The sequence below is a fragment of the Bubalus kerabau genome, chromosome 1, assembly GCF_029407905.1.
Source record: "Bubalus kerabau isolate K-KA32 ecotype Philippines breed swamp buffalo chromosome 1, PCC_UOA_SB_1v2, whole genome shotgun sequence".
NCBI classification, from domain to species: Eukaryota; Metazoa; Chordata; class Mammalia; order Artiodactyla; family Bovidae; genus Bubalus; species Bubalus kerabau.
The window spans coordinates 259126394-259147898 of record NC_073624.1 but is presented as its reverse complement, the minus strand read 5'-3'; the positions used below and the strand labels follow the sequence as shown (position 1 = coordinate 259147898).

Genomic DNA, 21505 nt, shown 5'->3' with positions numbered 1-21505 from the left:
AATAATGGCTAGTTCACTGGCAACTTGGGCTGTCATATCATGCTTCTCCTGGAGGCGACTGCTGTCCAGTATGCAGAAGGATGTTAGGTACGCTCCCCATTTTGTCACATAGATTATTAAAAACATGTACATAAGACTTGACATTTAATGAAGGTGGATTTCTATTTTTATTTGTGTTTTACGGCGATAGTGACAAGCACAGTCACTCCTAGGGTAGCTCAGGGCCACCTCTTTGATTCACTCGAAGGTGCTAGCAGTTTTACCCACCGTTTCTTTTACACCATTAGTGAAAACTTCAATAGTTAATAAAAGAACAGCAGCAAAACTTAAGCTTGCTAGGAAACTAGTTTTGAGCTTAAGGACCCTGAAAGGGAACTGGGGATCCCTTGAACTTCATGGGCCATACTTTGGCAATGGTTGCTAAAGTAGACAGACCTTATATTAGTATACAATCTAGCTGGATACTTTTTAGCCATTGTGATAATGGAAAAAAACTTGCTTTTCTGGGCCTCAGTGTTTACAGAATGAGGGGAACTGGAAATCTTTACTTTTTGAATTTTCTTTCTCTTTTTTTTTCTGATTTCTTTTGTTTACATTTATAAAGTTACCACCTGACAGACCAGAGCAGTTCTAAGTTCTGAAAATATTCACTTGCCCACTGATCAAGTTGCAATTTGTGTCAAGTAAGGAACTAAAGATATTAAATATTTTCTTAAGGATGTGCCATTTGGAGATGAGAAGGTCATTTATTTATGATTTTTCTTTTTAAATTTGAAATAATTCTCAAACTTTTAACCTTTCTATGCTTATAATTTTTATACTTTAAATTTTATATTATTTTAACTTTTGTACAATAATCGCTGGCCTGCTAATGATAATCATAGTAACCATTTACTGACTAACCATTTAGTCATTACGCTAGCCACTTTATTGTCATTATTATGAAGAAATCAGTAAAATACTCAAGTTTCCCCTTAAACTAAAGGAAGTGAATTACTTATAATGGGAAAATATATGACTTTTTTTTGAGACCGTAAAACAAAAACCCTTTATCTTTACAATTTTAACATGCAATAGGTAGGGGCTTCCCTGGTGGCTCAGATGGTTAAGAAACTGCCTGAAATGCAGGAGACCCAGTTCAATCCCTGGGTCAGGAAGATCCCCTGGAGAAGGGAATGGCAGTCCACTCCAGTATTCTTGCCTGGAGAATCTCATGGACAGAGAAGACTGGCAGGCTATAGTCCATGGAGTCCCAAAGAGTTGGACATGACCGAGCGACTTTTACTTTCACGAGATTTCGGGTGGTATCATGTGACAAAACCATTTTTTTCTATATTTTGTTATTTGAATGTTGAGAAAATTTTGTGATTCATATACAAATGTGGAGAAGGCAATGGCACCCCATTCCAGGACTCTTGCCTGGAAAATCCCATGGATGGAGAAGCCTGGTGGGCTATAGTCCATGGGGTCGCTAAGAGTCGGACACGAATGAGCAACTTCACTTTCGCTTTTCACTTTCATGCATTGGAGAAGGAAATGGCAACCCACTCCAGTGTTCTTGCCTGGAGAATCCCAGGGACGGGGGAGCCTGGTGGGCTGCCGTCTATGGGGTCGCACAGAGTCGGACACGACTGAAGCGACTTAGCAGCAGCAGCAGCATATACAAATGTATTTAAACACATGTGATTTACCTAAGCAAAATATCAAGATTGTTGCAAGTTAAGCAGTACCAAGCAGGTAGTTCAGGTACACAGAAAATCAGGTATTGTTCATGAAAGGATCATCATGAACAAAATGGACAGTAATTTAAAAAACAGAAGTGAGCTTAACTTCTGGAGTTTACAGTTGTGTTTATTGAAGGACATGATCTTTTTCTTAATCCCCAAGGAAACTGACATCTGTATTTGATTTAATGGACTGTTGTTCAAAACCCATGAAGAAGACCTTAGTGCCTCTGTGAGCATACCCAGCTTCTCAGCTTAGGTTCCCAGAGTTCAGAGCAGGCACTCTGGGAAAGAACTCATGTTTCTATGCATTTTGACTGACTGAGCTTATTCCTCTTTGAAAGTTTGTTCCTCTTTGGATCTATTTTTTATCTTTAAGTTGATGAAAAATAAGTGTTTTGTTATATTTTGTTATCATTTTAAGCAAAGACCAGAATCAGATCAGAACTTAAAGCATGATTTTGCACTAAATTATGTCATTCAAACCTAAGTCCCGCTCCCTTGTTCTTTGGCCTGAATTCTGAATGAAGATTTAGAGAGGATATAGGTACAGTTGTGTGTCAAGGAATCAAATACGGTGTGAATATATCAAAACCAATCTCATTCAGATACCTGCTATTAAATTTTACCTCTCTTCTATAAGGGATAGCTAATATACTGTTCAAAAGCTCTTTAGTAGGAACATCTGAAAATGTAGTTTTGTGCTGTACTAAACTTTAATAACTAAGGCTTCTTTCCGTGTTTTTAAAAAGCCTGACAATAATGGCTCTGTAATTACTGAACTAATGTTATCAATTCCAACAGATATCACATTTATTAAACAGAAAATGCTATGTTGCTGTTCATCAGTTAGAAATGTGTGTAATTGAAATATGAAAATGAAGTCTGTTGGAGTATGTGATTCATCATGAATTCTGCAAGCCCTACACTAACTCTCTTTTTCCTAATTAAACTGTCAAATTGAAATCTTATAATTAATGCAACCACATGCTTTACACTGGGTTTTCCACCCGTATGTAAAGCTCAATTCAGCAGAAACTTTGCAAGAGCCTTCTTTAGGAAGAATGCAGTTCTTTGCTCTTCTGACCTCTTGAGCAGAAATGCTGCCACGCTCCCCCAGCACAGAATATTGTATGTCATGAGATTTCTATTCTCTGCATGATTAGGAGCAGAGTGGGCTAACACATATGCCAGGAGAGCTGGTAGTCCTGGTTTTGAGTTTTTCCTGGAGAGGGAGTAGAGGGGACGTTGAGCGCTGCAGTGAGGTCTTCTGTATTCTTTTCATCATTGGATATTTCTACCCCATGACTAGGGTTTTTTATGCTGTTGCTTAAATTTAAAGACTTAGGAGGTTTTTTTTCTGATTAGAACTTTGAGGACATAAATTTACACATCTATTCTGTAAGACTGAACAGCACAGAGTGATTAGCAGGAATTTACTTATACTCAGGGTAAAAACTGTACATGTAACACTTACTCTGGCCAGAGTAGGTATACTGAATTCTGCTTTGGCAAGGAGGGGTCTTGGAGGTATCTTACTTGAAGAGGGTTTATTTCTGGCATTGTTGTTATTGTTGTTCAGTCACTAACTCATGTCCGCCTATTTGCAACTCCATGAGCAGTAGCATGCCAGGCTTCCCTGTCCTTCATTATCTCCCGAAGTTTCCTCAGACTCATGTCTATTGAGTTGGTTATGCCAATCAATCATCTCAGGATATTTATGCATATCTCTGTCAAATCACTTGATGGTAAAAAGACTTTATGTCTTGTGCTAACTCTTATCCATTGGTAGTTACTGGCTGGGATGTTATCTTCAGAAGGATTGTGTACTTACCTCTGACTCAGCTGGGTGACATAGGCCTGGAATCAGTTATTATGTCTGATTGGTAAGGCAATGGTAGGGGCAGCAAAGTGTCTCTTAATTCCATCTCTGGGTTTGTCAGGTCCTTATAGATGTCTTTGTCAAGTGCTTTTCCTCATCTGTGGTATCTCTAGTCTTTCAGGTTTTTATAAGATTCAATTTCTGGTCAAACTTGAGCTTGTCTTAAGTTTCTCTAAGAAACTTTGTTTTGTTCTCTGCTTAGTTTCTGAATTTAATAATTACAGATTTATATTTTAAATTTATTTGATTGAAGTATAGTTGTTTTACACTGTTGTGTTAATTTCTGCTGTGTAGCAAAATGATTCAGTTATTTATATATATATATATATATATATATATATATATACACACACATACACACACACATACATACATACACACATATTCTTTTCCATTATGGTTTATATTGAATAAACCAAGGATATTGAATATACTTTTCAGTGCTATATAGTAGGACCTTGTTATTTATCCATTCTAAGTTCACACTTGCTAACCTCAAATTCCCAGTCCATCGCTTCCCACCCCCACTCCCCTTGGCAACCACAAGTCTGTTCTGTGTGTCTGAATAATCACAAACTTCTGATCATTGGAACTATTCTTTTTCTCAATTTCTACAAAGCATTATTTTACTCACTGGCCTCATCTTTTACATAGATGCAGTTCTGTTTATTTTCTGGTTCAATTGAACCCACAAACATAATTTCATTAAAAAAAATACAGTTGGCCCTCTGTATCCACAGGTTTAGCATTAACATAGTCAATTAACTTTACATTGAAAATAGTCTGAAAAAAAATTCCAGAAAGTTCCAAAGGTGAAACTTGAATTTCCTTGGAACAGAGAACTATTTACATAGCATTTATTTTGCATTAGGTAATCTGTATTATAAGTAATCTGGGGGTGATATAAAGTATATGGGAGGATGTGCATCAGTTCAGTTCAGTTGCTCAGTTGAGTCTGACTCTTTGAGACCCATGTCCTGCAGCATGCCAGGCTTCCCTGTTCATCACCAGCTCCTGGAGCTTACTCAAACTCATGTCCATTGAGTTGGTGATGCCATCCAACCATCTCATCCTCTGTCATCCCCTTCTCCTCCCACCTTCAGTCTTTCCCAGCATCAGGGTCTTTTCCAATGAGTCAGTTCTTCGCATCAGGTGGCCAAAGTATTGGAGTTTCAGCTTCAGCATCAGTCCTTCCAATGAATATTCAGGACTTATTTCCATTAGGATGGACTGGTTGGATCTCCTTGCAGTCCAACAGACTCTCAACAGTCTTCTCCAACACCACAGTTCAAAAGCATCAATACTTCAGCGCTCAGCTTTCTTTATAGTCCAACTCTCACATCCATACATGTGCATAGGTTTATGCAAATACTACGCTATTTTATAAAAGAGACTTTAGTATTCCTGGATTTTGGTATCTGTGGGAGTCCTAGAAGCAATTTTCTATGAACACTGAATGATAACTGTATACATTTCCTGGTGGTTTAGTCACTAAGTCATGTCTGACTCTTGCGACCCCATGGACTATAAGTCAGCCAGGCTCCTCTGTCCATGGAATTCTCCAGGTAAGAATACTGGAGTGGGTTGCATTTCCTTCTCCAGGGGATCTTCCCAATCCAGGATTTGAACTTGTGTCTCCTGCATTGCAGGCAGATTCTTTACCGACTGAGCTATGAAGGAAGCCTATTTACAGTTCCTAACCTGGTCAGTTAATATGCACAGTTAATACTCATTTCACCTATCTAAAGATACATAGCTAGTATGCCACTGGTTAGTATATACTAGGCAGGCTGGGGCTTGGGTGGGGGCAATTGCTGGGGAGTCAGAAAGCATCTGCTTTAATGATAGCACTTCAATTCAGCTTCTCTATATATTAAGAAACATGTTAGTGTTTAGAAGTCTGCACTGTGCTAGTGAGTGGGAGCTATCAGGAGGGAGACAGTGAAAAAAGGCTTTCTTTTTACTCTATGGTGCTGCTAAGTTGCTTCAGTCGTGTCCGACTCCGTGCAACCCCATAGATGGCAGCCCACCAGGCTCCCCCGTCCCTGGGGTTCTCCAAGCAAGAATACTGGAGCGGGTTGTTATTTCCTTCTCCAATGCATGAAAGTGAAAAGTGAAAGTGAAGTCGCTCAGTCATGTCTGACTCTTAGCGACCTCATGGACTGCAGCCCACCAGGCTCCTCCAACCATGGGATTCTCCAAGCAAGAGTACTGGAGTGGGGTGCCATTGCCTTTACTCTATAGACATTTTTATATCAGTGCATATTCCTTTTGTAATTTTTCTACAATGAATATTGTAACCTTTATACCATTACATTTACAAACTTTTGTAACCTGCATGTCAGCTAGGACATCTATAGTCTTTTTGATCTAGATGAGATATTCTTGAACGCCTATTATCTGCCCTATAGTAAGAACATGTGCCTGCAAGTTTCTGAAGGTAGTGAGAGAGTCAATTCCTAGGCAGGCTGATAAGAAGTCTGGGGACCTGGAGGAGGAGAAAGGGGCCTGGGGCTCTAGGAGGAGATAGGAGTCTGGAATTCGAGGAGGAGGAAAGGACAAACATCCTTTTCTCTCTCTCTCTCTCTCTCTCTCTCTCTCTCTACATTCCTTAGTCTTAGTCACATAAAATGTTTTTTTCTTTAAGCCCAGAACTGATGATTACACAACAAAAAACTCAGTTTAAACTCTGTAACTAAATATTATATAACAACAATGTGTCCTGCTTGAGGATAGTTTCTCCTTCCTGAAAGCCTTCTTACTAATCCTAATATCTTAGAATGTGTATTATGGGAGTGGGTCTGGTAAGATCTTTACAACCTTGAGACATTCTTTTGATTTATTGTAATACCATCAACAGAAAATTGAATTAAAGATTTACTAAGCATGCCCCACCCATCAGAACAAGACCCAGTTTCCCGCTCAGTCAGTCTCTCCCATCAGGAAGCTTCCATAAACCACTTATCCTTCTCCACCAGAGGGCACAGACACTGAAAATCACAATTGTAGAAAACTAACCAATCTGATCACATGGACCACAGCCTTGTCTAACTCAATGAAACTATAAGCCATGCCATGTAGGGCCACCCAAGACAGACGGGTCATGGTGGAGAGTTCTGACAAAATGTGGTCCACTGGAGAAGGGAATGGCAAACCGCTTCAATATTGTTGCCTTGAGAATCCCATGAACTGTATGAAAAAGCACAAAGGACACTGAATGATGAACTCTCCAGGTTGGTAGCTGCCCAATATGCTACTGGAGATCAGTGGAGAAATAACTCCAGAAAGATTGAAGAGACAGAGCCAAAGCAAAAACAACACCCAGTTGTGGATGTGACTGGTGATAGAAGCAAGGGCTGATGCTGTAAAGAGCAATATTGCATAGGAACCGGGAATGTTAGGTTCATGAATCAAGGCAAATTGGAAGTGATCAAACAGGAGATGATAAAAATGAACGTCAACATATTAGAAATTAGTGAACTAAAATGGACTGGTGGATGAATTTAACTCAGATAACCATTATACCTACCACTGTGGGCAAGAATCCCTTAGAAGAATTGGAGTAGCCATCATAGTCAACAAAAGAGTCTGAAATGCAGTACTTGGATACAATCTCAAAAATGACAGAGTGATCTCTGTTTGTTTCCAAGGCAAACAATTCAATATCTCAGTAATCCAAGTCTATGCCCCAACTAGTAATGATGAAGAAGCTGAAGTTGAACAGTTCTATGACGACCTGTACAAGACCTATGGAACTAGCACCCAAAAAAGATGTCCTTTTCATTATAGGGGACTGGAATGCAAAAGTAGGAAGTCAAGAAATACCTGGAGTAGCAGGTAAATTTGGCCTTGGAGTACAGAATGAAGCAGGGCAAAGGCTAATAGAGTTTTGCCAAGAGAATGCACTGATCATAGCAAACACCCTCTTCCAACAACACAAGAGAAGACTCTGCACATGGACATCACCAGATGGTCAACACCGAAATCAGATTGATTATATTCTTTGCAGCCAAAGGTGGAGAAACTCTATACAGTCAGCAAAAACAAGACCGGGAACTGACTGTGGCTCAGATAATGAACTCCTTATTGCCAAATTCAGACTTAAATTGAAGAAAGTAGGGAAAACACTAGACCATTCAGGTATGACCTAAATCGGCCTAAATCAAATCCCTTACGAATATACAGTGGACGTGAGAAATAGATTCAATGGATTAGATCTGATAGACAGAGTGCCTGAAGAATAATGGATGGGGGTTTGTGACATTGTACAGGAGATAGGGAACAAGACTGTCCCCAAGAAAAAGAAGTGCAAGAAGGCAACATGGTTGTCTGAGGAGGCCTTACAAACAGCTGTGAAGAGAAGAGAAGCAAAAGGCAAAGGATAAAAGGAAAGATATACCCATTTGAATGCAGAGTTCCAAAGAATAGCAAGAAGAGATAAGAACGCCTTCCTCAGTGATCAATGCAAAGAAATAGAGAAAACAATAGAAAGGGAAAGACTAGAGGATCTCTTCAAAAAATTAGAGATACCAAGGGAACATTTCATGCAAAGATGGGCTCAATAAAGGACATAAATGGCATGGACCTAACAGAAGCAGAAGATATTAAGAATAGGTGGCAAGAATACACAGAGGAACTATACAAAAAAGATCTTCATGACCCAGATAATCACGATGGTATGATCACTCACCTAGAGCCAGACATTCTGGAATATGAAGTCAAGTGGGCCTTAGGAAGCATCACTACAAATAAAGCTAGCGGAGGTGATAGAATTCCAGTGGAGCTATTCCAAATCCTGAAATATGATTTTGTGAACGTGCTGCACTCAGTATGCCAGCAAATTTGGAAAACTCAGCAATGGGCACAGGACTGGAAACAGTCAGTTTTCGTTCCAATCCCAAAAAAGGCAATGCCAAAGAATGCTCAAACTACCGCACAATTGCACTCATTTCACATGCTAGTAAAGTAATGCTCAAAATTCTCCAAGCCAGGCTTCAACAGTATGTGAACCGTGAACTTCCAGATGTTCAAGCTGGATTTAGATAAGGTAGAGGAACAAGAGATCAAATTGCCAACATCTGCTGGATCATGGAAAAAGCAAGAGAGTTCCAGAAAAAACATCTATTTCTGCTTTACTGACTATGCCAAAGACTTTGACTGTGTAGATCATAATAAACTGTGGAAAATTCTGAAGGAGTTGTGAATATCAGACCACCTGACCTGCCTCCTGAGAATTCTGTATGCAAGTCAAGAAGCAGCAATTAGAAGTGGACATGGAACAACAGAGTGGTTCCATATCAGGAAAGGAGTACGTCAAGGCTGTATATTGTCATCTTGCTTATTTAACTTATATGCAGAGTACATTGTGTGAAATGCTGGGCGGGATGAAGCACAAGCTGGAATCAAGATTTCTGGGAGAAATAACAATAATCTCAGATATGCAGATGACACCATCCTTATGGCGGAATGCGAAGAAGAACTAAAGAGTCTCTTGATGAATGTGAAAAAGAGGAAAGTGAAAAAGTTGGCTTCAAATTCAACATTCAGAAAACTAAGATCATGGCATCTGGTCCCATCACTTCATGGCAAATAGATGGGGAAACAGTGACTGACTATTTTTTGTGGCTCCAGAATCACTGCAGATGGTGACTGCAGCCATGAAATGAAAAGATGCTTGTTCCTTGGAAAAAAATTTATGACCAACCTAGGCAGCATATTAAAAAGCATAGAAATTACTCTCAACAAAGGTCTGTCTAGTCAAAGCTACGGTTTTTACAGTAGTCATGTATGAATGTGGGTGTTGGACTATAAAGAAATCTGAGCGCCAAAGAATTGATGCTTTTGAACTGTGATGTGGAGAAGACTCTTGAGAGTCCCTTGGACTGTAAGGAGATCAGTCCTGGGTGTTCTTTGGAAGGACTGATGTTGAAGCTGAAACTCCAATACTTTGGCCACCTGATGTGAAGAACTGACTCATTTGAAAAGACCCTGATGATGGGCAAGATTGAGGGCAGGAGGAGAAGGGGATGACAGAGGATGAGGTGGTTGAATGGCATCACTGACTGAATGGACATGAATTTGTATAAACTCTGGGTGTTGGTGATGGACAGGGAGGCTTGGTGTCCTGCAGTCCATGGGTTGCAAAGAGTCAGACACGACTGAGCGATTGACCTGAACTGAACTGAATAACCAATTAAAAAGTATATAACTCTCTTGCTTAAACTAGCAAGGGGGCCACTCTCTGCCCCCCTTCTGATGTCTATGTCAGAACCTTTCTCTGTCTCTTTTTCACTTTGATGAATCTCTGCTACACAAAAGCTCCTGAGTGATCAAGCATGGTCCCTCATCCCGAAGCTAAATTTTCTTCTTGGAGATCATGAATCTGATACCGTTCACTGTAAGCTATCAGTAGGCTTATATTTTCATGGCTATACAAATTTTTATATCATGCATATTCCTTTTGTAATTTTTCTACAACAAATGTTGTAAACATTTTCATGATTCTAGTTTCCTTGTTTCTTTTGATTTTTTTCTCATTTTTTTTTTAGCTGTTTTTTTTTAATCTCTGCTGTGGCTCCAACCCAAGCATAAAGCTCAGACCCTTCCTGGAAGTTGCACACACACACACACACACACACACACACACACATTTCTGAGTAAAACAGATGTCCCTGAAAGTTTGAGATGATGGAGTATTTGACACTACAGCAGTTTAAGCAATTTAATATGAAATTATGTATTTACGTTCCTAGGAGGCCCTGGGCCATTTCACTATGTTGTTCCACCCTTCTATTGTTTTCTCTCTGAAGAGCAATAATTTACCCTCAGGAGAAAATAAAATTCTCTGATTTTATGGTACAGAATAATTTTGTTCTCTCCAGCTCCTTTTCTGAAACAGAGAATTGAGTTTTTCTTTGATATGAAGAGATACAGTAATGCACTTTGCTGCTCTAGACCTTTGCTGAACAATGGGTTTCATATCATAGGTCTCATCCTTTCTTTGCCTCTCAATGTAGACATTATACTTACCTAGAACTGGCCCTCAGTTTGGGGTTTTATATGTATATTTATTGAGGTGCTTACATATACCTTAAAATAGATATGAAGATACATAGGTCTGGTTTTTGTGAGTATGTGGAGGTGTATTTTCTTTAGCCATTGCCATGCCAGGTAAGATGTAGCTTCCTTACTATTAATAGCAACCATGTTGTATGCATAGCTTTATTAACTGCTAGGTTTTCCTTGGGGATAGATTACTGTAAGTGCAATTAAATTTTTGCTAGATAATATTATTCTGATTGTTGAACAGATGTTTCAAGTTATAATCCAATAATCCAGTGTATGAACATTTCTATTTCACTGTAGCATCTCCAGTCTTCAGTATTTTCCAATTATTAGGTTGATGCAAAAGTAATTGTGGTTTTGGACCATACATTTTAAATCATTATAACTAGGCTCAAACACATCTTTATTAATCAAAATAGAACCATTACAATCAACACATTTTTGCCAATGAGAAATAAATTGGTTTTTTCCTGTAGCATAAAAATCTATGCTTCATGATTTGACAAACCCTTGCAAAGCATTTTCAGCCTCCTGCTGGTGGTGGAAGCATTTTCCCTAAAAAAAGTTGCCAAGATGCTTGAAGAGGTGGTAGTCAATCGGTGAGAGGTCAGGTGAATACTACGGAGGAGGCGAAGCCTTGTAGCCCAATTAGTTGAAGTTTTGAAGTGTTGGTTTTGCAAGGTGCAGCTGGGCGTTGTTGATGAGAAGAATTGGGCCTTTCTGTTGACCAATGCTGGCTGCAGGCATTGCAGTTTTTGGTGCATCTCATCAATTTGCTGAGCACACTTCTCATATGTAATGGTTTCACAGGGATACAGAAAGCTGCAGTAAACCAGACGGGTAGCAGACCACCAAACAGTGACCGGAACCTTTTTTTTTCTTTTTTTTTTGGTACAAGTTTGGCTTTGGCAAGTGCTTTGGAGCTTCTCCTTGGTCCAAACACTGAGCTGGTCATCGCTGCTTTCTCACCTTCCAACTTGCTGCAAGTACCAAACAGCCGTAGAATGACTGACGTCGAGTTTTGTGGCAACTTCTCCTGTAGTTGGGAGAGGATCAGCTCTGGTTCTCGGTTGTTCTTTGTCACCTTCCCATGGCCGGCCACTGTGCTCCTTATCTTCAAGGCTCTCATCTCCTTTGCAAAACTTGAACCACCACTGTACCGTATGTTTGTTAGCAGTTCCTGGGCCAAATGCATCATTGATGTTGTGAGTTGTCTTTGCTCCTATAGGACCCATTTTGAAACCAAGTACAAAAATTGATCGGATTTGCTTTTTGTCTAACACCATTTCCCTAGTCTGTAATAAATGTTGTTGTTATTGTTTAGTCGCCTAGTTGTGTCTGACTCTTTTCGACCTCATGGACTGCAGCATGCCAGGCCCCCCTGTCCCTCACCGTCTCCCAGAGTTTGCCCAAGTTCAGGTTCATTGCATCAGTGATGCCATCCAGACATCTCATCCTCTGACACCCTTTTTTCCTTCTGCCCTAAGTCTTTCCCAGCATCAGGACTTTTCAACTTTTCCAAGACTTTGTTTACTTTTCCAAAACAAATATAAACAGCAAGTAATACGTCATTAGCAAAAAACCATAAAGTGACAAATGTGCATTAAAATCATGTATAACATAATCCCATTTAAGAATCAAATGGCAAAGTTCAACAATTCAAAACCATGATTCTTTTCCATCAAGCTAATAAAACAATTTTTGTTGATCCAGGGAAAGAGAAATGGTGTCTTGGTATTGTTTAATTTGCACTTTCTCAAGTACTGTTGATGGTGAACATATTTTTCATTCATGTATTAGCTATTTGTATTATTTTTTGGATTGCTTATTCATATTCTTTGCTCATTTTTCTATAGATCCTTTCTATTTTTCTTAATGTTTTGTGGGAGCTTAGTTGTGTATTGTCAGCTGATTTTTACACATTAAACACTATAAATATTTTCTCCAGGAAGTCAGTTATTTTTTATATTATTTAAAGTATATTTTGCATCTCAGAAATTTTTGATATTTTGTTTTTTAAACTATCACTAATTTTCTTGGAGGTTTCATATATGACTTTGAAAGCTCTTTCCATTTCCACTATTGAATTCTACTGCTACTGCTGCTAAGTCGCTTCAGTCGTGTCTGACTCTGTGCGACCCCATAGACGGCAGCCCACCAGGCTCCCCCGTCCCTGGGATTCTCCAGGCAAGAACACTGGAGTGGGTTGCCATTTCCTTCTCCAGTGCATGCAAGTGAAAAGTGAAAGTGAAGACACTCCGTCATATCCAACCCTCAGCGACCCCATGGACTGCAGCCTTCCAGGCTCCTCCATCCATGGGATTTTCCAGGCAAGAGTACTGGAGTGGGGTGCCATTGCTTTCTCCATTGAATTCTAAATATTTTATAGTTCAGTTTGATACATGTGGATCTTTATCAAATTTCTGCTTGTGAATTGTGTGAGGTAGGACTCTAAAGTTTGTTTTTATATGAGTGGTTGATTATCTGACTACTGTTTATTAAAAAGCTCAACATTTAAAGCTGGACTGAAATTCTCTTCCTTCCATAGACTGAATAATCATATTTATAAGGATTAGTTTCTATATTCTGTTGTATAGCTTTTATTTGATACTCTGCATGGCTGGTGCCCCTCATTCTATTTCATTTTCAGTTAATTTCTGGCTGTTTTACAAATCACTGACATGTATTCAGCAGTTTTCTTCCTTAGCTCCTTAGCTGTCTTCCTCTGCCCAGTCTCTGCCATACCAGTGTTGCTCAGGTGCTGGCTTTGCGTTTTCTTCCCAAATTCCAAGAAGAGATGAAAATAAGAAATTTCTCAGATTTTAAACTCATGTTAAAACTTTCTCTTTGCTTCTGAACAAGTTTCAAATTCCTAGGCATACATTTCCATTAAAATCATTGGAAGCATATATTAAGCTTGTTGGAAAGCAGGAGAAATTCATACTCTTCATGAAAGGATGTTATGGCAACTGTTTTTTCCTTCTTTCAATTATCTCATAAGGAGAGTAAAGCATGTGGTTTTTAGAAAGCACGAATATGCAAAAAATTAATATATAAAACCATCATGTAGCAATAACTATGTTTAACTTTTTGATGCATGACTTTCTCTTTTTTTATTTATGTTTGCTGCTGCTGCTGCTGCTAAGTCGCTTCAGTCGTGTCCAACTCTGTGCGACCCCATAGACGGCAGCCCAGCAGGCTCCCTCGTCCCTGGGATTCTCAGGCAAGAACACTGGAGTGGGTTGCCATTTCCTTCTCCAATGCATGAAAGTGAAAAGCGAAAGTGAAGTCACTCAGTCGTGTCCGACTCTTAGCGACCCCATGGACTGCAGCCCACCAGGCTCCTCCGTCCATGGCATTTTCCAGGCAAGAGTCCTGGAGTGGGGTGCCATTGCCTTCTCCGTATTTATGTTTAAACACATCTTAATATTATTTTGCTAAAATGAGCCCATAATGTGCATATTATTAATAACTTACTGCTTATTCACAAAACATATTGTGAACACTTTAAAGAATGAAATTAGCAATTCTTTTCAGACCTTATATTAATGCTCTTATATTGATGTACCATGATTGGTTTAACCAATCCACTATGAAGGGATTTGTGCGTATTTTGTTTGTTTATTTTTAATACTATAAAAAATACTGCAGTGAAGCACCTTTTAACTAAACTCTGTGTGCGTTTATGAGTATGTCCTTTGTGAATTCACTAGCATAATTATTAGAGCAAACATTATGTATGTACATTTTAAAAAATTGCCTTATCCTGCCATAATCCCCTTAAGAAACACAAAAGTTGGCATTTATGTCTCTACATACAATAACATGTCCTTTATTCCCTGTGTGTGTGTGTGAGGATAGACTTCATTTGACTGCAGCCCCAGTTGGGGATCTCAGAGAAAGCACAACGAGAGGATACTGAAAGCAGAGCTGGAGACTGGGAATTTCTCCTGTTCACACACTCTTAAAACTGTTTTGTGTCTCAGCATGGTAGCCTGTCCAATATTTCAATGGATTGACTTAAAAATACTTGCTGGCTTGTGGCCAGTTTTGGATAATGTTAAAGGGAAAGGGATTCTCAAAGGACAGATTATGGGAGGAAAAAAGGAATAATTGGTTTCTTATAGGCCTCAGGAAGATACTAATGCTCTCTGATAAATGAAAATGTATTGATGAATTATTGTCTATTTCTAGCCTATTCCAACTTCCTCTTGCAGAATGGTTCAGAAACATAGCCAGTGCAGTCAGAGAGGGTGGGTTCTTGACTTGGCTCTACCCCTTACTATCTGTATCAGCTTTAACAAATGAGTTTCACCTGAGTCTTGGTTTCCTACACTACCTGTCAGATTTAAGTGAGGCATGACACGTAAAGGGCTTCCCAGGTGGCTCAGTGACTAAAAATCAACCTGTCAATTCTGGAGATGCAGATTAGATCCCTGGGTGGATAAGATCCCATGGAGGAGGAAATGGCAACTCACTCCAGTATTCTTGCCTGGAAAATCCCATGGACAGAGGAGCCTGGCAGGCTACAGTCCATAGGGTTGCAAAGAGTTGGATACAAATTTATGTAAACCTTTCAGAAAGTGGTTGGCAAGCAATAAATGTTCAATAACTGCAAATTCTTGTTACTATTAGCTAGCAATGGTGTAGAAAAACAGTTTTTCTGAAGTCACAGATAGTCAGGGATAGCAGTGTCTCTCATCCCATTGTTGGTTTAAGTTTGGACATTTGTCTTCTACTCTTTCTCTGAGATCTGCTGAGTAAATTAAGTAAGAGGAGAGAAAGGAAAAGGATAAATCAGCTAGGACAAAATTATTGTGCACTCAGTTTCTATTTGGAAAGTAAGGTGCTCATTTGGACAGACAGAGAGTATTAACTGCATGCAGAAGTCTAGAAAAGAGTGAAGCATGTATTTGTATGTTCATATTAATTTGAACTGTTTTACATAAACACATTATTTTGTATTAACTGAATATTTCTCAACACTTTCCTCAGCTAAACGAGGCCTTCTGGGATTTTTCCAACTATGGCCACTTCTCATATGAGTTAATGTTCATGTAATCAAAATAGAAGTTCCTAGCTCTTTCCTGCTAGAATTCTGACCCCTATATTCCAGAATCACTTTAGTAGTCAATTCTTTTGTGGTCAAGAGGGTCTTAGGGTTACTCTAATTATCTCCAGCTTTAATTTAAATCTGTTTTGTCTTTTTCCCTCACATATAGATAAAAGCTTGACATTTTCATGATAAAAATGTTGTCATATATGTGAAGATGATAATTAGCTAATTTCTTGGGTTTCTATTTGGTTAAAAAAAAAACAAAAAACTCCATCCTTTAAACCTTTTCTTTCAGTTCATTTGTAAAAGAATTGGCTCAAAGTGCTTTCAGACTTTGTGTCTTGAACTTCTGCTTCCTGAACTTTACATTTCTTTTGAAAAGGGTATGATTTTCTTTTTCTGTACCACAATATGATTTAATTATAATAAAGTAGTGAAATAAGTAAATGATAATGTAGTGATTACAGACAGCAATAAAAACTCAGTGATATCTCTTTAACACCAATAACTGTCTGTTCATTTACTACACACTTACTGTTTACTAGGTGCTACTCTAAGTGCTAGAAAAAGCATGTTAACTATGATATAAGTAGTCCCCACCCGACTCAATGGACACGAGTTTGAGTAAACTGGGAGTTGGTGATGGGCAGGGAGGCCTGGTGTGCTGCAGTCCATGGGGTTGCAAAAAGTTGGACACGACTGAGCGACTGAACTGAACTGAAGCCTCATGAAGTTTACATTTAGGGGAAGACATAAATAGAAATTAGTAAGATAAATAATATGACTTTAGATGGTGATGAGTGTTCATTGCTCAGTTGAATCCAACTCTTTGTGACCCCATGGAATGTAGCCGCCGGGTTCCTCTGTCCATGGGATTCTCCAGGCAAGAATACTGGAGGGGGTTGCCATTTCCTTCTCCAGGAGATCTTCCCACCCAGGATCAAACCCAGGTATCCTGCACTGCAGACAGATTCTGAGCCACCAGGGATAGTGATAAGTGATCTAAAAAATAAAGCAGAGTAGCTGACTGAAATTAGAGGCAGAAAGGTCAGGGGCTATTTTTAAAATGGTGGTCAGATAAGAAATTACCTTGTTTTGAAAGCAAAATGCTGTTAAAGAGCTGGCCACATAGAGATCTATAAAGGAGTCTTCAGGCAGAGGTAAAGTGGTGCCAAGACGTGGAAGAGCTTGAGGATAAGGTAAATAGCGGTTCAGCGAGGTGCCTGGAGCCAGGACCAAAGGTATCTGGAAGGTGATAATACAGAGTTTGGGTCAGAAGCCACTGGATGCCTAAGAGTGGGCAGAGCTGTGATGCAGTGTTTTGCTAAATGCCTGTGGTATGTTTGGAAATGGACTATTAGAGGAAAGAGCAAAGATAGGGAAAATTGTTGACAACATAATTCCTCTGATGCTCCACGAACATCTTTTCAATCCATTATGCGTTTCTTCCCCCTCCACTGCCAAATTTAAAGAGCTCAAAGAGGCCACCTTTGGAATGCTGTGTTGTTGCAGATGTTGAGGAAAAGTGTTATGAAGTCAACGTAGAACATTCTCATTGGTCAAGTATAAGATTCAGTGCAAGATCCAGGAAAGCTTAGCCTCAGGGCTTCAGAGTAGTCAGAGAACTCAGTTCTTTTTTTTCTGAGCCAGAATTTCATTTATCTTGTGCCCAAAGAAAGTTGAAAACTTTAGTGGGTATGGAGATGAAATAAAATAAGTGGAAGATGTGGTCCAACTTCATGATGAAGGAAGAGGACATAAACAAGATATTTGATCAAACCAGTCAGTCCTAAAGGAAATCAACCCTGAATATTCACTGGAAGGACCAATGCTGAAGCTGAAGCTCTAGTACTTTGTACACCTGATGCGCAGGACTGACTCATTGAGAAGATTCTGACGCTGGGAAAGATTGAAGGCAAAAGGAGAAGGGGGCAGCAGAGGATGAAATGGTTAGATAGCATCACCGACTCAGTAGACATGAATCTAAGCAAACTCTGGTAGGTTGTGGAGGAGAGAGAAGCCTCTGTGCTGCAGTTCATGGGGTCACAAAGAGCCAGACACAACTTAGCTACTGAACAACAACAAATGGATGACATAATTTGCAAATTATCAAAGTATGATTGGTTGGAGTATACTTTTGTCCTGTGCAGTGTGAAAACCTAATCCTTAAATCTAGATTTCTTCTTACATAGAGGCAATGATTCTTGGGCCTATACCCAAATTGGTTAGTCTTGTATCATTTTCATTTTTCAGCTTTCCACTTTGAAAAAAACAAGGGAGCAGTTTAAATGGTGTCTGTTTTTATAATTATTAATATTTTAAGAATATTGAATTCTACAAGTTTTCTCATGAGTATAATGCTCACCATTTCATATATGTCAGAGTGATGTTAAGTATCCTGTATAGCCTAGAAAGCTAGTCCCCACATAGGATATTTTTCCCCTGTGCTGAGACACACTGTGAGCTCAAATACTGATTTACAAATGTGTTTTGGATATTGAGCTATTTGCAAAGATGGAGAGTGTACTGTGTGTACTGCATAGAGAAAACGAAGCACAGATGAAGAATGGGGTGGGGTTAATCGAGAGTAATGAAATATGTATGTTTAATGTAAGTGTTAATATTTCTTCTTTCACTTGGACCTGACTCATCTCCTGCTTGATATTTGCTGTGAGTAGAGGAGTTCTGCTTTGTTTTTTAACCTTTTGAGGAAGTAGGCTCTGTGTGCAATTATGCCCTAAAATGGAGCCCTAAAGCTATGTTTTGAGGGGTAAAAATAATCACAGCAGAACAAAAGTGATTCACCTCTCTCTTTGCCAGAGAAAAGCAAATGAGAGCAAGAGAGTGAAAACACGCTTTGACCACTGAGAGAGAGGCGACATTACTGCTTCAAGATTTTTAAAAATTCCCCTTGATTTCAACAAGTTTCATCTTGTTGGCATATATCCAGCAACCTGCCTCAGTATTTTCCTGTAATGACTTACTTAACTTGTCATCTCTTGAGGAGAGGGAGCCCATATTTTCCTCAGTTTTAGCCATTGCTGGAAGCGATTTCACCCTCCGTAGTGATGAAAGTATCTTCTTCTTTGGCTTTATAGTATCTAGATTCCACAAAGCTTTCACCTCCCTGGACAGAGAGGCATTGTTGCTGAGTAGACTTACAGTACATATTAGTATAATTATACTGGATTAAGTGGCAGTGTAATCGCTTAATAAGTTTTCTTGGCTGAGGAGGAAAATGCAACCTAGAGAGAACTGTGATTTCCCAAAGGGCTAACAAAGCAAAGGAAACATTTGAATGGTGGAGGGAGAGATGAAGACTGTTTTATTCCACAATCCCTGGGATAGTTATAACGCACCAATAAATAAAAGCATTTGATTTATATTCTTCATCAAGATGCTGCCAGCCATTTTTTTAAGAAAAATATTTTATATTGAAGCATAGATAGTGGTGTCAGTTTCACGTGGACAGAAAAGCGATTCAGTTATACATATATGTGTATCTAGTCTCTTTCAAATTCTTCTTCCCTGTAGGTTATTATAGAATATTGGCTGCTACCCATCTTGAAGTTTGATTTAGTTTATTTTCTCATTTGTCAGTAAATGATAATTGACTGTCTTCTTATTTCTGTAGATTTAAAAAATAAACATCACACTTGCAGGCCTCACAATGTTTTCTCATTTTTACAACAATCAAAATGCAGACATATATTGAATAATTTTTATAAAATAATGTTAGCGACTCCATAGAGATTCCAACTATAGTTATGTACCCTTTGGGGTTACTATTTCAGAAGCCAATGACACACTCACTTTGTCTCTATCCTCTGTAGAGAGAGCAATAAACAATGTGCTTTGAGCACAAAAGTCTTCCATGTTAATTGCTGAGACCAAAAGAAAGTGAAGTGTTATTCACTCAGTCACTTCCGACTCTTTGCAAACTCCATGGCCTATAATCCTCCAGGCTCCTCTATCCACAGAATTCTCCAGGCAAGAATACTGGAGTGGATATTCATTCTTTTCTCCAGGGGGATCTTTCCAACCCAGGGATCAAACCTGGATCTCCTGCATTGTAGGTGGACTCTTACCATCTGAAAGTACATATGGAAGAAATATTTGGTATCTACTTAGTGTCATACTGTATCCATCAGTTTTTTTTGGTGTATACTTTTGATATCAGGGGCCTCCCTGGTGGCTCAGATGGTGAAGAATCTGCCTTCAACGTAGGAGACCTAGGTTAAATCCCTGGGTTAGGAAGATTTCCTAGAGAAGGGAATGGCTGCCCACTACAGTATTCTTGCCTGGAGAATTCCATGAATAGAGGAGCCTGGTAGGGTACAGTCCATGGGGTTGCAGAGTTGTGCATGACTGAGTGACTATAACTTTCACTTTTTCATATTAATTCATTAACTATCATTATCTGAAATCAAAGTTTGCTTAAATGAATAACTACTGTTTCATGAAAAAATGTCTCTGTATTAGAAATTGTACTAACTTTAAATATGATCATATAGAAACGTGAGAAAATCAGCTCGCTATGGTGGAGTTTTTTGAGAGATATATTTTGATGAATCTTGTCCAAATATCTGTTCTATTAGGAAGAAAGATTCTAAGGAAAAAGGCTGATACTTTCTCTTCAAAAATTATTTCCGTGCTAATGAAAGAACTTGTTCTTCTTTTGAAAAATCCATGTTTCTTCACTACTAGCAGTCTCAGAATTAATCTTTGTTTTTCATGTTTTGGAAGTCAAAACACCATACGAGGTACGCTTTTGCAGCAAAAGAAAATGAAAAGAAAGAAACAAAAAGACAACAGTTTCCTCCTTCAGCACATTCTCTTTTTACTTAAACATTTGTGGAAGTGAGAATGTGTCTGTGCTTGGAGCATCAAGCTTCAGTCGTGATGGCTTCATGCTCTAAGAACCTGCCCCAAAACCTGCTCTCTGTGTAGCAGCTCAGATGGAAAGATGGAAAGTGTGTGTCTCTGCTGGTTCAGCTGCAGGGAAACAGTGCTCAGCCACTCCCTGCTGCAGGAGATTTCAGACTGCGACCTAACGCCGCCTCAGGGATCACCGGGGTTCCAAAGACCGGTTGCCGTAATTCTGGGCTAGAATTAAAGCTTATGTTTGGACGTGTCACAGATGTCTCCCCCCACCTCTCTGCTTCTCACCCCCCTTCTTTCTCTTTTATACACACACACACACGCATGTGCACACACACACATATTTTTTATTTTTCTTACGAGATATTATCTTCTGGAAAGAGAGTAGGGAGTTGTTCAAGGTTGTTGTTCAACAATCTTGTTGTTGTTCAGAGTTGTTCAAAAATATGTGAATATTTTTTCACATTCTATAAACAGCAGCTCTGACTTAAATTATACTCAGAAGTAATCCTAGGCTGATAATACCCCACCTAATTCTGAGAATCTGCAAAGCCTTGTTTGTCCTGAAACATGGAATATCTTGATCATACTGTCTTTTCTCCTTCTTGGTTGCTTTTTTTTCTTTTTCATTTTTACATTTTATTAGCACATTTATTTGAGGAAAAGAGTGAAGAGAGCAAGTACAGACCTCTATATTTTTTTAAAAAAGCCTTATGTAAGTCCATGTATGGTTGATTGTTGGTTATTTTAGAAATGTAAAATGGGATTAAAATTAATGTCTAGCATAATTGTTCGGAGACACTAGATTTCAAAATAGAGAATTGGCTGTATGTATTATTATTTCAAAGAAAACAACTGAAGAAGTAGTTTATCTTTCAAATGTGATGTTGATACTTA

General features: G+C 38.9%; 1 protein-coding gene across 5 annotated transcripts in view; it reads left to right on the top strand.

Annotated features, from left to right (window-relative positions):
• Positions 1–21505, top strand: part of LOC129639166 (uncharacterized) — a 290740-nt gene that overhangs the window by 230796 nt on the left and 38439 nt on the right. The window contains exon 4 of one of the 5 annotated variants that reach the window (XM_055564122.1): positions 11570–11989. The exons of 3 other annotated variants lie outside the window; for them this stretch is intronic. In XM_055564122.1, the coding sequence (XP_055420097.1) occupies positions 11570–11930 (361 nt within the window). In that variant the 3' untranslated portion in view covers positions 11931–11989. Of the gene's footprint in view, positions 1–11569; positions 11990–21505 lie in introns of those variants that run through there. One more of the 5 variants, XM_055564190.1, reaches the window with a different exon arrangement.